The 16,168-nt window shown below is 40.2% G+C and overlaps 1 protein-coding gene across 1 annotated transcript in view; it reads right to left on the bottom strand.

Annotated features, from left to right (window-relative positions):
* Positions 1–523: 523 nt before the first annotated feature.
* LOC115470194 (anthrax toxin receptor 1-like) overlaps positions 524–16,168 on the bottom strand; it is a 138,004-nt gene continuing 122,359 nt past the window's right edge. The window contains exon 18 of the mRNA XM_030203156.1: positions 524–2,192. Coding sequence (XP_030059016.1) covers positions 1,962–2,192 — 231 coding nt within the window. The 3' untranslated portion in view covers positions 524–1,961. The remainder of the gene's footprint in view (positions 2,193–16,168) is intronic.

The raw sequence follows: 16,168 nt of genomic DNA on the forward strand, positions 1-16,168 counted from the left end.
AAGGACAGAAGGGGAGATATGATAAAGACATTTAAATAACAAATATATAGGAGAAAGGAGTTCAAGAATGAAAGGGCATGCATAAGATACTGGTAAAAGAGTCAGCCTTAAAAATAATCCAAATAAATATGTCGATAGACAAATTGAACATATGGAACCGCCTCCCAGTGGAGGTGGTGAAGACAAGGCCAGTATCAACATTTAAGAAAGCTTTAGACAGCTACAGTAGATTTTTGAAGAGAAGGAAGGTATTTTAAAGTTGACTGAGGGCTATGGTTGGGCAGTATGGTCTCTATCTGTCATGTTCTATGCTTCTATGAAGCCTGAGAATTATCCTAATTCTCCTAGGGCAGGGGTTCTCAACTATGCAGTCAGGACACAACTATGCGGTCAGGATTTCAGGATCCCACCGTAAATATGTATGAGAAAGGTTTGCATACAAAGGAGATAGTGCATGCAAATCTATCTCATGCATATTAATTGGGGGCATCATGAAAACATGACTGGCTAGAAGTATCACGAGGTCTGGGTTGAGAACACCCTGTCCTAGGGAAAACAAAATTGCCACACAAGTCTTAAATTTTAATGCATTTTCAACATTTAGGAAAACAAACGTTCGCTGCTATTTATGATTATCTCCAGGGTTAGAAAGAGAAAGGGACAAAGAGGGATGGAGAGAGATGACACACTCTAGCACTCATTAAAATAACTCAGTTTTTTGCTCTTTATGAGAGAGAGGAGAACTTTTATCATGAAATAGTTGGACTTCAATCTCCAATTATCTGTCACTCATGGTATCATAGTGTCTGATTGTCAAAGTGATTTAGCCGGCCACTGACCAGTTAAATTACTTAGTCGGGTCTAGCTGCTAATTTTCAGCAGCACTTAACAGGCTAAGCGTTGCTAAAATTTGCAACTAGTGCCTAACTCAAAGCCGGCTATGTTGGGGGCGTTCCATGGGCAGAATTAGCACTTGGTCGCTTAAATACTGGTATTGCTTAAGTACTGACATTCAGCCCTTAAGCAGCCAGATTTAGCGCATAAATGGGACCACATAAAAGTCTGTCCTATTCTAATGTGCTAGTCCCATGGTTGCTTGTGCTGAATATCGACTTCACGGCTTTGAATATCTGAGAATAACTCCATCGGCAGTGAGCAAAACGCTCACCGTCACCGGCTGAAACCTATAGTTCTTTTCTTCCAATGAGGCATTTCTGGGTTTAATCACCAAGCCCTATGCTATGTGATATAAATAATTGCTCTTCGCAAAAACAGCCCTATAACTTGGTTAACCTTGCCATGGCATTAGAAGCATAGCCAGGTTGTGACGCCAGGGGCAGCGGAGAGCGGACTATGTAGGTGCACGCACACACCACGTCGGTATGATGGACCGCCTGAAAAATAGATGCTGTTGCCGTCAGAAGTCCATTTGGGAGAGCGGTCGTTCCCCTGACGCCCCACCTAGCTACGCCTCTGCATGGAATACTGTGACATAAATACAAATTATTGCAAACAAAATACAGATTTTGTTTTCAGCCTTATTGCATAGTAACCCAATTATATTAGTCCTCAGCAGATACCCATAAGAATAAAAGAAATGTGTTACATTTTACATTTTAATAACCCACTATGAATGTTTTAACTTTGAGGCCCCAATGATATTTGAAAATGATCCATTTTGTACTGGGAAACATGTAGAAAGCATGGCAAGACATTTTTTTGGTTTGTTTGTTTTTTTTTGCTTTGACTGAATGGCATGCCAAACATAACACAGCACCAGTCTGCACCATGGAGAAGATAATCTTTGCTACCACAGAACGTGATAATTTTTGCTGACCAGCAACAAATCTAACTTTTCTTATTTTACTTTTAAAAATTAAAAAAAAAAATCCCCAAGAATCAATAAATATGCTGAACTCAGCAAAGCAAATTCTCTTTCTAAATTTCGGTGCCATAGAGCCTCACGCTCTGGGCTCTGGTGGTGGACGAGAGGGAGGCAGTCCAGGAGGTGTTCGGGAAGGAGGAGGTCCCGGAGGTGGTTGCCTGACAGGTGAGTGCATTGACAGGGAAGGAGCCTGACGTTTTGGTGGGTTGTCGAGGTGGATACTTTCCTTGGTTTGCTGCTTCATAGAGTAGATAGGAGCTGATGAAGTTCCATCTGACTTTACTCTTGTGAAGTTCATGCATCTGCCCTGTTGAAATAAAAATAATTATTAGTAACGCATATTGTGATGAGGCAATCCCAGAAAGCCCTTCTGGAGGGTGGATTCCCAGTGAAACAACCCTCAGGGATAAAGCTTCTGGCCTTAGACCTAAGGGAGGGAAAGAAAAAACGGAATACCCTCAGGAAGAAAGGAGTAGGATTGTTCCTCCTAAGGTAGAGTTGAAGCTACCCTGTTTGGCAGCCAGGGGGAGCCCCAATGATAAAGTTCAGTTCCCCTGGGTGGAAAAAGCAATATGTCAAGAATCATCAGGAGGGGAAGCTGGGAGGAGAAGCCATTCCCATCCCATGCTAAAAATAGACAGGCTTGAGCCAGAAGGGCAGAGAGGACCTGGGAAGAGGAAGGTGTCACTCTCTCCTGCTCAGAGGTTATGGAGTGTAGGGAGAAATGCAACTCTAACTCTGGATGTGATGCAGAGGGCGGTGAGAGGGAATGGGAAGCCTGCTAATTCCATAGAATTCCAGGTACCGCAAAGGCATTTGTGGTAGGCCCCAGAGAGAACAGGGCTGTAGTGGTAGGAAGAGCTGCCAGCCCTCAAAGTGGAGGGGCAGACCACTGAAAGAAGTTTGTGGGGAACATTTGAAGTTGAACCAGATACTCTTCATGGAACAGTACAGGGTACAAAGACTCTCAGGACTGATTTTGGGTTGGTGGACACTGTGGGTTTATTGTTTTCCTTTAGTTTGCTGAACTTGTGTGACTATCACCTGGCTGGAATAAAGAAAGAAAACCTGGAGTGGATCACTTTGTGGCCTTGACCTGAACTTGGGGGAACTACAAAGCTGGGAGTGTGGTGCACTTGATCAAAGGACTGAAGGGACTGGGGCCTAGGGTTATTATCACAATACATAAACATACATATCAAAATTTATATTTAATATCCTTAATAAAGATACCGAAGGGGGATTAAGCAGGCAAGAGAGTCTTCTGCTCACTTTAAACTCTGATCAGTGGGCTGTCCCCAGATAATCAGTGGCCCTGAACTGCACTGTGCCGCTAAATATCACCTCTGATAACTGTGCAGTTACCAGCAAATTCTACGCAATTCTGGCCACAGGGCTGAATTGCATGCATAACGTAATTGTTTAACGAGCTAATTAGCACCAATAATTGGACCCTTAAGTAACTGACAATAATTAGAATTTATGCACACTACTCGCTAAGCGTATTCTATAAAGTGGTGTGCGTAAATTCTACCACATGGATTTCAAAAGGGGGCATGGCCATGGGAGGAGCTTGGGCTGGTCGTGTGTGTTCCTAAAATTTATGCACAGTGTTACAGAATACACCCGCTCTGCACCTAACTTAGGCGTGGGTATTTACAGTCGCAGGGGCAGGCATTAGGCATATTCTATAAACCTTGCCTAACTTTAGGCATAGTTTATAGAATACGCCTAGGCGTATTTTTTTTTTTGTGCCGATTTTTTAGGTGTGATGTATAGAATCTAGCTCTTAGTGCCAGCACGGCACATGGATGGAGTAGGGGTTGAGCTGGCAGTTATGTAGGCACCAGGCCTTATCCAGTGCCTGTGTCCGTATAGCTAACTGGGCAGATAAGGCTGCAGAAAGAGCTGTCCTATTTTTGCCTTGAAAGCTATGCAGGTGTCAGCACTGAATATTGGCTGGCACCCATATAACTTCCAGATCCGTGGCAGACTCGGACATTCAATACAAATGCATGGACATGGCCTCACTACTGAATATTCAGGTTAGATTCAGCCCACAGTGGTCAGTAGTTTTATAACGGTTGACTTCCATAGGCTAAATATTTGTGGATGGGAGGCTTGTTTAAAATATATAATGTATTTCAGCTAAATTATATCCCTATTCACTTTAAACTTTATACTTCAGAAACATGAATAAATGCAATCTCTGCAGCAAAAAATTCTGAGGATCTTTTTTTTGGTGGGGGGGGGTGGGGGGCTAGATATTAGTTCCTTCTTCCTCCTTTTTTTTCCGATTCAGCTGGAATCAGTAATTGTACCCTGGTGCCATGAGCATTCATTCACAACTATTCAGGGGTTTTCCCCTTTTAATCCACTTCTCACTATTTCTAGTTTGATCAGAATAGCAATGGTTCTTAAATCAGGAATCATGCACCAAAGGCGGGTCAGAACAGCAATAAAGTATGTAAATACTACCCCATTGTCCTGCCTCATCTATCTACATATTGCTGAGCTTGTAACCCTCACAGCTAACCTACAAAGATGGAGCTGTGACATATTGTTTAACCAGTTCATAGTCTTTGCAGCAAGGATGACAATAACCACATCTTCAGCCTAAATCCAGTTTCACTGTGTATGAATTCAGGGGTCATGTCTATACAGCAGGCACAATTTTGACTCATTAAACAACAGAATGCCTTTAGGCTGAGGGCTATTGCACTGCTATTGCTCTTGGCTTAAGTTACAATAGTTTCAGACACCTAAAATTAGAGATGCTTGAAAAATCCATGGATAACATCCGATATAATCTGCTCCCTGTGTGTATGTGAGCTATAAGTATATTTAACATGTTCATTTTACTTTATTTTATTGTAATTTTGGAACATTTTATCTACAGTACCTAACCATACAAGAGTTCAAGGTAGATTACCACACTAAAATAACATAATAAAAATTAATAGCTTGCATCTTCAAAAGAAAAACACACACAATGCAATCATTAAATAAGCAATATAAAAACACAGTGAAGAATACTGTATAAAGACAAGTAGGTGCCTACTTGTCTTTCTAAAGTGGAGGGAAGGAGAGAGAGAGAGAGAGAGAGAGAGAGAGAGAGACTGAGCTTTTTGAAATGGCTTTCAATATACTCCACGCTGACCCTCTATGTTACAGACTACAGCCTATGGGCTTTAATCAGCCATTTAACTTCCCCTGTCATCTTCTCAGTTTCTGACTACAGTCCTTGGTTGGTTTTTCTCTGCATATTAAAGAACTTAGCTTATAACCTTAAGTTATCAACTTGGATTCTTTACTGTGGACCCTGGACACTTAACTTGCCCAACCAACATACAGCCCTCTGGCACAACTTTACTCCAAAGTGTATTTCTAGTGGCAATGTGGTTCCTTCTCTCAGTGTGTCTGCCTTTCCTTTGTATAGACTTCCTGCCTGGGTATTTTAATCTACTAGGTAGATATTTCCCTCAGGATCTTTCACAGCGAACACACTAGCCTCTTGTCAGTTTGCCAAAATAAATTAAATTCTTTGCATTCGTTGCATTGAATTCTGTATTCTTTGCCTCAAGCTACCACTTCACTTCAGAGTCTGAGAACTAAGTCCATTTCCATTTCTCCTGTCCATCCTGCTGACCCTTTTTCATGGTATACTGTGGGCCTTGTGCCTTATTCTATAAAAGTTATGCTCCTAAATTTATGCTCCTATCTTTCTTGTAGCACCGACTAGGTGTTAATTGTAAACATTTATGTGCAGTACACGCAACGCCTGCACAGTAACTGGTAGGAGTGTTCCAACATGTTTCCACACAACTGCTACACAGAAAAATTCTTTACTGTAGGTTAACTATATTCACAGTTAGTGAGATCCCTGCAGGACACCACAAGGATTTCTCCAACTATTCGATAACTTTTAATTGCATTTTACTTTATATGACCAAGAAACCAAAAATCCTCTAAACCACTTCAATACATTACCATCAATACTTCTGATTAAGTTCAGAAGCAAAATATCATAATACACCAGATCAAAAGCTGACAATATATCAAACTGTAGGATTAAACCCTTACCATTTTGATATAGTATGTGCTAAACAGTGTCATAAATGAACACAATAAATGTTTCTGTACTATGCCATGTTTGAAAGCTTGATTGAGTAAATCGGAAAATATCATGTTGCATCAAGTATGAATTAAGCTGATTACAAACTAAGCCCTCCATCAATTTAATGAAAAAAGGTATTGATACGACCAGTCTGTAGTTAGAAATTGAACTATTGGTTTTATTTACCCCACCTCCCCATTCCCCCTCTACTCATCCCATCCTTCTCGTCTCCATCTCCCCTTTATTTTATCCCTCCTTACCCCTTTTCTCCCAAATTATACTATCCTATCCTGTCTACCCTCTCTTATCCTAATCATACATTATCAAGCTCAACTTATCATACACTATCAAGCTCAACTTATAATGTTTTGAAATTTCTATTATATGACTTTGTATTTCAAATTACTATGTAAGCCGCATTGAGCCTGCATTATGTGGGAAAGCGCGGGGTACAAATGTAATAAATAAATAAACTACTAGACTCTTTCAAATCCTTCAAAATAGGTGTTATTATAATTTCTCCTAATCTTTCTGGAAAGAGTCCTAACATAAGCAAATACTGAATCCAATCAAACAACATAATCAGAAACTCAAAAGGAGGTGTATTCATCAAAGAAGGCGGAAAAGGGTCCAATAAGCAGCGTGATTTAGAATATTGATAGAACAGTGATTAAAAATAATGTTGAATCAATAGGCAGAAAATCTGTCCAATTCCTATCAGCCACTATTTCAAAAGAACTAGTTGTAACCTCTTATCTTTCAGTCTGTGTTACATTTGAAACTATGGCTCTAGTTTTTATCCTGAAAATCAGCTGCCAATCCAACAGCTGTAGGAGTTATAGCACCATCTAATCGATGGGAAGTATCAGATAATCTAGTGACTAGTTGGAAAAGAGCTTTTAATATAATACAATACGCAATTTTATGTTTGGAAAAGTATCTGTGTTTATAGTACGATTACTTTCAGTTTTCTCAGTATTGTAGAGCATAAAACAAAACATGTTTTCTATTACTGTCTCCTGCATTGCTCCAGGCAAACTCAATGAGCTCAACTGGATAGCGCTTTAGACTGCGCTGAGTGTCCTGAATGTGATGGAAGAAAACCCAAGCCCTTCATGTCTGAAATTAGACACAGACTCACAGCCTAGCCCTTTTTCCATCAAAATGTTGTGGAATGTGCTAGGCTGGGTGAGATTCAAAACAACAGGTTTTACTGTAAGCCCTAAAATATACTGAATACATTAGCCTATGCTAAGATTTGCATAAAAAGGAAATGGAGATCTTCAGAGCCCTGGTACAGGCGGTGTTTTCTGCTGAAACATGGACCTGTGTCAGGTCAAGTTTGGTGCTTTGAGTAAAGATTGTTCTCCTTACACGTGAGAAGTCATGAGTCACCCTCTTCTCTTTTGGAAACTGTTCTCATCTACGTAGAGGTATTCTTCTGTTTCTTCTTCGGCATGCTCCGCCCATGCACCATCCAAACTCTGCCCCTGTACATGCCTATTGGCAAACAGCCAAATTCTATAAGTAGCACCTAAAAATTGGCACCAAATATTTAATGCACTTATCATAATTCTATCAGGGGTATGCATCCTTTACAGAATTGCGTTTAGCGCCTAATTATGCCTAAGTCTAGGTGCCTATAATTAGGCTGGCTATGAACAGGCCTAGTTAAGCGCAATTATACATGTACGTGCATAAAATTTGGGAACACCCCCCAGAACGCCCCTAGCTATGCCCCCAAATTGTTACGCACATTAGGATTTACATGTACGTTATGCGTCACAATATATGTGTAAATCGTAGTTAAGGCCAATTAGTGCCGATAATTGGTTGTTATCACCTAATTATCAGTGCTGATTGGCTCATTATTCAATTAAGTTATGTGCACTAAATTGGGCACATGCCCAATATAACATGTGTAACTTTAGGCGCCATATACAGAATTTGGGTGACAGTGCGCATCCTTACCATAAAGGGCATATTTTTATGCTGGTCAGCATTTTATGAAGTGATTTGTCCACACATGTGGCTACATACATGTTAAAATGATTTTATAGAGTAGTCTACAGCACTAAGTATAAATATAATACGATTAGTGGCACTGCACTATTCATTTTGTTAAAGTTTGCTATTCAGCAGACCTAAACTAAGGAGCTCATTTTTATTTATTATTTATTTATTTGTTGCATTTGTATCCCACATTTTCCCACCTTTTTGCAGGCTCAATGTGGTTTACATAAAGCCGTAGTGGCTGTCGCCATTTTACGGAATGAGAAATACAAGGTATTACTACTACTACTATAAGGTTTAGGGTACAAACAGTATTAAAATAAATTAAAGAATTGTATAAACAGTTCATAACAGGTGTTAAGAGATAAGGGAGTAATGCATAACGTTCATTTAGTGACAAAGTAATTGAAGTAAACAAGTATAAAGAGTTCAATGTTATCTTGTTCTGGTAGAGTTTTGAAGTCAGGTCATTTATGAAGGATCATTATGATAGGTCTTTTTGAACAGGTTGGTCTTTAGTAATTTCCGGAAGGCTATCAAGTCGTGTATTGTTTTATGGCATTTGGAAGTGCATTTCATAGTTGTGTGCTGATGTAGGCAAAGCTAGATGCATATATTGATGTATATTTAAGTCCTTTGCAACTGGGGTAATGGAGATTCAAGAATATACGCGATGATCTTTTTGTGTTCCTGGTTGGTAAGTCTATTAGGTCTGACATATATAATGGGGCTTCGCCATGAATAATTTTATGAACCAGGATACAGACTTTGAACATAATTCGTTCTTTTAGTGGAAGGCAGTGCAGTTTTTCTCTAAGGGGTTTGGCGCTTTCATATTTCGCTTTTCCAAATATGAGTTTGGCTGCAGTGTTTTGGGCAGTTAGAACACTTATTCATGATTTGCAAGTTTGTACACGTGCAAACTGCAGCCGCAATCATAATTTTACAAAGATGGCAAAATGCTGGCTGTGTTCATATTTCCAGGTGTATAAAGCAGATGTGTGGTACTGTGGTTTGCATGTGCAGAATGTATTTCACAAAGCACATTGACGTGCAAGTCAGTACATTTAATTGTTGGCATTTACAGCTGCTATAAATTACATATATAACTGGTGGTTTTTAGAATTCACCTAGGTGCCTGTTTAGTATGTGCTTGGGATCAGAGCAACACTCATACATAAACAGTAATTTGTTAATTTGGGAACAGGACCAGGAGGCTGGAGGTACTTACCACACAAGGCCTCTGTTTACAAAACTGTGCTAGCGGCTGGTGGTGCGGTACTGCAGACATGGCACATTCACTTTGAATGGGCTGTGTTGGCAATGCTGCGTGGCTTCATAAACAGGGGGAATGGTGTTTCTTCACTCATTCAAAAAGTCAGACCACTACCTCAATGTGTTGTGAACCAACTTCTTTACTAAAGTCTTTTATCAGCATAATAAAGGGGACACAATGACAACAGCACAGTTACTTTGGCAGAGGCCTCACTCAAACTATTTAAAAAGTCTCTTATCTCCTCTCATTTGCTACTGATAAGAATACATGAATACTCTCTATAAACTCCTCTCTAAAACAGTGTAGCTATTACTATCAGGTAGGTGTCAAAGGGGTTTGGCACTTACAGTCTTAGAGATTGAGTAGAGAGGTATGGTAGCCGTGTTAGTCCACTTTTAAAGGTAATCAGTAGAAATAAAACAAAATAAAACATGGAAAAGAAAATAAGATGATACCTTTTTTATTGGACATAACTTAATACATTTCTTGATTAGCTTTCAAAGGTTGCTCTTCTTCGTCAGATCGGAAATAAGCAAATGTTGGTAGTCTTAGAGATTAGAAGTGCTGAGACTCTGATGCCCCGATGCTCAGAACTCCTGCGGTAAGCCAACAACGCAGAAACCATACCGCTGGAACAGTGCTGAAAAGTAGCTTGCAAATGCTCAAAGGAAATGGCATGCAAATCATATGCATGTTGTTAAAGCAAAACAAAGAGGGGTGAGGGGGATATGCTCGGTGCACGCGCAGAAGAGTTTCGTAGTAAGCCCAGCTCCTGTTTGCATGTGCTAGGCAAACCCGAATGTGAAGCACATGTTGGCATCTGTTTTCTGTGTCTTTAAAATGTGGCTAGTTGTGGGGAAAAATGTGAAAACACAATACTCCACAGCAAAGCAAAGCACAAAAGTGAGGATTACCACACCACCACAAAAGATAGCATGGCAAACAGCAGACAGGTAAAAACCATGGGCTTTCAAAGTGCATTTGTGACAGTTCACCATGTCAGCGCTTTATGCCTTAACATTTTTCACACACACTTTGGATGCACGCCTATGATGCAATTTTCTTGGACAAGTGTATTTAACAGTGACACTTACTGGGAGCTTTGCTAGCACCCTTTCTACAGTGGATTTAAATGCATTACCGGGACTTTAATTCATCAGAATAAAATGCTATTTCCTTTGACCATCGCTCGTTATGTTGAAATCGGTAACTTCTACCGTGGATCTAATTGCACATGGTTTTTTACTGGGACTTCAATGCATCTTGTTGTCTCATGTCTTATACAGGCCTCTGCCACATTGTATTTGTTTGCCTGAACAGACTCAAGTAACAGTCGTTTCAGAAAAAAAAGCCTTGAAAATGGACTGGCTTATTGAGAGAGTGAGAGTGTGGAGAAGAATAAAGCTGCTTACAGCTGCCGGTCCTGGTCCTATCCAAATAAATATTTTTTTATGCACAGGCAACCGTCTACCAAGCAACACCAACCCCAGGCTGTGTCTGCAAACACTTAAGCAGAATTATGTGACTCACCATATCAAAAGCAAAGGATATGTCCAACAGAATGAGCACAAAGAAGTTCCCTGCATCTATACCCCCCATCAAACAATCTATGGAGGACAATAAGAATGTCTCAGTGTCATGTTCCCCATGGCAACAAGATTGTAAAGAATTCAATACCTTGTTTTCATCCATATACTCATTGTTAAAAAAAATCATTCCAAATAAAGGTCAATTACACGTAGAGATTGGATGATAACCTGCTAAGTTGTCCCATATTATGCTCCTTTTCTTTCAAATTGGTGAGAAAACTGTCCTTGTGAAACCTGTCCATAAGCAGCCCTCATTTAGAGATGCATTAACTATTTGCCAAATAGCTGTAAAAAGACTGCTTGTGTTGCTGGATTAAAGGCCAATAGGGCATGGATCCAAAGACCTACAAGATGACTTATTTTTGGAAATATACCTTCTCAGCACTAACAAAATACTGACTATAAATGGCATGCACTTTTCATATCTACCAAGTTGACCTCAAGTAAATGCAAGCCATTAAGAACACCAATTATTATTATTTAATATACTGTATATGTATGATTTATCTGAAAATCTTATGGGTGCCTTTTCAACTTTTCTTCAAGAACTTCAGCTTCATCAGTATGTTTGCCAGCTGACCCATATTATGGGTCACACTATAGATTTAGTACTTATAGTATTTATAGATTTTCGACTTTGCCATTGCCTTAGATCAGTGATTCCCAAACCTGGTTTTGGAGGCACCCAAGTCAGTCAGGTTTTCAGGATATCCAAAATGAATATTAAAAAGAGAGATTTGCATGCACTGCCTCCACTGCATGCAAATCCTTTTCATGAATATTCATTGTAGATTTCCTGAAAACCTGACTGGCTGGGGTGTCTCCAGGACCAGGTTTGGGAACCACTGCTTTAGAAAGAACATTATTTGGTCTCCTTTATATTACATAACCGGCTATCCGGTGATATTCAGTGGAGGATAGCCGATTATCCCCCGCTGAATATCCCCAGTTAGTGCCTAGGAGATAACCAGCTATATCAGATGATATAACCAGCTATCCCCCCGAATAGTCAATCCATATCTGGCTATTGTAAGTGGTCACATCAGGCCACTTAGATAGCTGGTATATCTATAGCCAGTTTATAGCTAACTGGCTATCTTTGAATATCAACTTAGCCAATTAAATTTAAACCAGCTAAAAATAAACTGGATATTCAATGCCGGTGACCAGAAATGGCCCTACATTGAATATCTGGACTGAATGCCAACCACGGGAGTTAGCAGGGCTCTTTCCTACGGTTTGAATACTGGCATTGTTTTTCTGCTGCTCCCGTGTGCCATGCTTTGGTAGAAAGCTACACCGGGCTGCTTTATCTTATTACTGAGGAAGCACTGTCATCAGACGTTTCATTAGATCTATATACTTTTTTTTATTGTCACTCAATAAGAAACTATCTTTGTGGAATTCTGCAACATCTGCTACTCTAGACAAATTCGCACCTCTTCAAATGACTCTTCCTAGGGCCTCAAAGAAGGAACCCTGGTATTTGCCAGAACCTGTTTTACCGAAGCAGCAAATGTGCCAGAGAGAACGTAAATGGCGCAATGACCACTCCATGGTTTCCTGGGAGGGTTAAATTCAGATAACTACTTACTATAAAAGAAAGGTAGTTACTGCCCAAAAGGCTTATTATTCAGCGCATATTTTTTCTGCCCCGTCTATGGCTCAACTATATCAAATTTTTCATAATCTTACTGTGCCTAACCCATCTGTGAAAGTAACATTATTACCTTCTGTCCAGGCTTTGGCAGATTTTTTTCCCAACAAAACATTGCTGATTTACAACTTTATTTTACTTCTTGAGCGGTGCAAGCTTTTAGTCTCGAGTCAACTTCGAAAGACCCTCTTTCTTTCCCCAGTGAATTCTGGGGGGCATTTTCTTACTGCCTTTCAGGTTCCTTCATTGACTGAACTTCATCATGTTCTTACCTCTTTTCAACTTACTACTGCCCCATATGACTCTATTCCTTTGCGGCTTTTAAATACGTTTGTCTCTATGTTCCTTCCTTTTATTCAGGATATGATTGGCTCTTCTTTGACTTGGGGCATGGTGCCAGATTCTTGGAAAGTGGCTTATTTATGCCCTAAAATTAAAGATCATAAGAAGGGTGAGAGAGAGGTTAGGGCTCTTCAGTTTGGAAAAGAGACGGATGAGGGGAGATATGATAGAGGTCTACAAAATCCTGAGTGGTGTAGAACGAGTAGAAGTAAATCAATTTTTTTACTCGTTCCAAAAGTACAAAGACTAAGGGATACTCGAGGAAGTTACATGGAAATACTTTTAAAACAAATAAGAGGAAATATTTTTTCACTCAACGAATAGTTAAGCTCTGGAACTCTTTGCCGGAGGATGTGGTAACAGTGGTTAATGTATCTGGGTTTAAAAAAGGTTTGGACAAATTATTATTATTATTAACATTTGTATAGCGCTACCAGATGCACGCAGCGCTGAACACCTGACACAGAGAGACAGTCCCTGCTCGATAGAGCTTACAATCTAAAAACACAGACAGGCAAGACAATTAAGGGCGAGGAAAGTACTGGGTGAGAAGGAACAAGGATAGGGGAATTGAGTAGTGGTTAGGAGCCAAAAGCAGTGGTGAAAAGGTGGGTTTTCAGCATAGATTTGAAAACAGGCAGAGATGGAGCTAGGTGTACAGGCTCAGGAAGTCCATTCCAGGCATAAGGTGCCTTGAGGGAAAAGGAACGAAGCCTGGAATTAGCAGTGGAGGAGAAGGGGGACGACAAGAGAGATTTGTCGAGCGAGCGGAGTTTACTTTTCCTGGAGGAAAAGTCCATAGTCTGCTGAGACAGACATGGGAAGCAACTGCTTGCCCTGGGATTTGTAGTATGGAGTGTTGCCATGATTTGGGTTTCTGCTAGGTACTTGTGACCTAGCTTGGCCACTGTTTGGAAAATAGGATATTACTGGACTAGATGGACCATTGGTCTGACCTAGTATGGCTACTCTTATGTTCTTAATTATCATCCCACATCCAATTTTCCAATTCTATCCAAACTTACTGAGAAGTTTGTCTTAGAAGAGCTTTACGAATTTCTTGACACCACTAATGCATTTCATCCTTATCAGTCTGCGTGTCAGAAAGCACATTTTACTGAGACTACTCTGTTGGGTAAGACTAATTGTGTAAAGGCTAATTTAGATCAGGGGAAGACAGCTACTCTGATGTCACTTGATCTATCCAGTGCATTTGATCTAGTAAATCACAACTTACTTTTACAGCAATTGTGCAGGATAGGTCTAGCTGGTATTGTGTTAGTTTAGTTTCATTCTTATTTATCCCAGCATTTGTACACTTGGTATTTCTCTGTCCCTGGAGGGCTTGCAATCTAATTTTGTACTTGAGACAATGGAGGGTTAGGTGACTTGCCCAAGATCACAAGGAGCAACAGTGGGATTTGAACCAGCCACTACGCCTCCTTCCGTTTAGGTCTTTGCGTATGTGATATCTCTCATTTGCAGCTGATCTAGCACACTGCTATTAAGATGTTATATGGAGCTTCACGTAGAAATCAAGTTACCCCCCCCCCCCCCTGATGAAACAAGAACATTGAATAATGTATCATCTAGGATTTCACACAAGATACTTTTACTGGTCTACAAAATTTGTTCATCCAGAATAGTCTTTTCTTTATAATTTACTTTCCTCATACGATTCCCCTCGTATACTTCGTTCTCCTCAGTGGGCGCTTCTTGTCATTCCTTCTTGTCGTCTTTTCTGCTTAGCATCCACTTGTTCTTCTATTTTTTCATTGGTAGCTCCATCATTGTGGAATGCTATCCCATTGGTTTTCTGTAAGGTAAAATCCCTCTTAAATGCTATCCTGTTTGACTTGTCTATGTTCCGCTTGGCTGCATGGAGAGTGAGTGTGCGTGTGGGTGTGTGTGTGTGTGTGTAGGAGGGGGGATCTGCAAGCACACAAACGTTGTATTTTCCTGTATTTTAACTGTAGTTCTTTCTGGCTTTTATATTTCTGATGTAAACTGCTTAGATCATTTTTTTTTCTGAGGGGCAGTATATCAAATGGAAATAAAACTTAAACTTGAAGCTTGAAACCCTGTGTGCGGAGTATCTGTTTGCTGTGACTCTGGGTTCCCAGTTGTTGGGTGTGCGGTATCACGCCATAATGATTTCTTAAGCAGAACTCATTCCTTCTCCTCCCTTGCAACTAGTTAAAAGGAGGCTGGCAGTTAGAGATACATTACTGGGCTAAAAATGCCCTTATTTGTCCCATAAGCACAGCACATGTTAATTCTTGTAAATGAAGATGTCAATGCGGTGCAATATGATAAGGCAATAATGACAATCACAATGACAGCTGTCTGCTCTTGCTTTACAGTTGGTAGGTGCTTATTGTTCCTAGGAAACGTTTGCTGTGAATAAATTCATTTCTATCTGGTTTCATTACAAATTCTGTAGTTTTCAGCTCTCAAATGGCCTGACCTAGAGCTCATCACCATTCATGGACTAACCGAGGGTCAGTAACGCCACATATGGAGTTTATGCCTTGACTTCAGCTCACATCTGCATGTTGCGTAAAGGACAATCACTTTGCTTTCCATATGCTCATCCACTGGTTCGTCTCTTGTTGTGCTGTTCACCAAATTGGCTTCTCAGTGAACAAATACAGAAGCAGCAGGATTTACCCTCCCCTTGACTCTAGCCAAATCAATCAGAACTATTCAAAGCTGCCATTACTGGATTGCAGCAACTGCATGTTTTATTCAATTGAGATGCATTGTTCAGGATGGCCTCATAGACCACCAAGGATTTGTTGTGTGAGCTGCTGAAAGCAAAAGAAGAAGAAGAAAAAAAAACCAACAACAACAAAAAAACCTTTTCAAAGCCAACAAAACTTTGTGGCCTTTTCTTCAGGGACCATTTTATCTGTCCTTTTGCCAGCCTGTCTGGTGCACAGTATATCATCTGCTGCCAACAGGTTCCTCTGCACAATGAGAAAGACATTTAAACTGTTGACACCTTAGATTTAAAGGAAACTACAAGGATGTGCTTTTCACCCTGGCCACATTTGAAAATGGTGCTGGAAAGAAAATACAAGACTGTAGTCATAAAGGAGATAATTTTACAACAGGGAACCTATAAAGTCTAAAAAGTGCTCAGTGTTTTGTCTGTTTTATAAAGGCTATATTAAACAATACCTCAACGCATCAAATCACTGTTCCTATACTTTAGAAGTTTTTGGACCATCATTCTAGAAGCACAACTCAAACTCTGTCATGCTATACTGGGGGGGGGGGGGGGGGG

This window comes from Microcaecilia unicolor, chromosome 5, assembly GCF_901765095.1.
Source record: "Microcaecilia unicolor chromosome 5, aMicUni1.1, whole genome shotgun sequence".
NCBI lineage: Eukaryota > Metazoa > Chordata > Amphibia > Gymnophiona > Siphonopidae > Microcaecilia > Microcaecilia unicolor.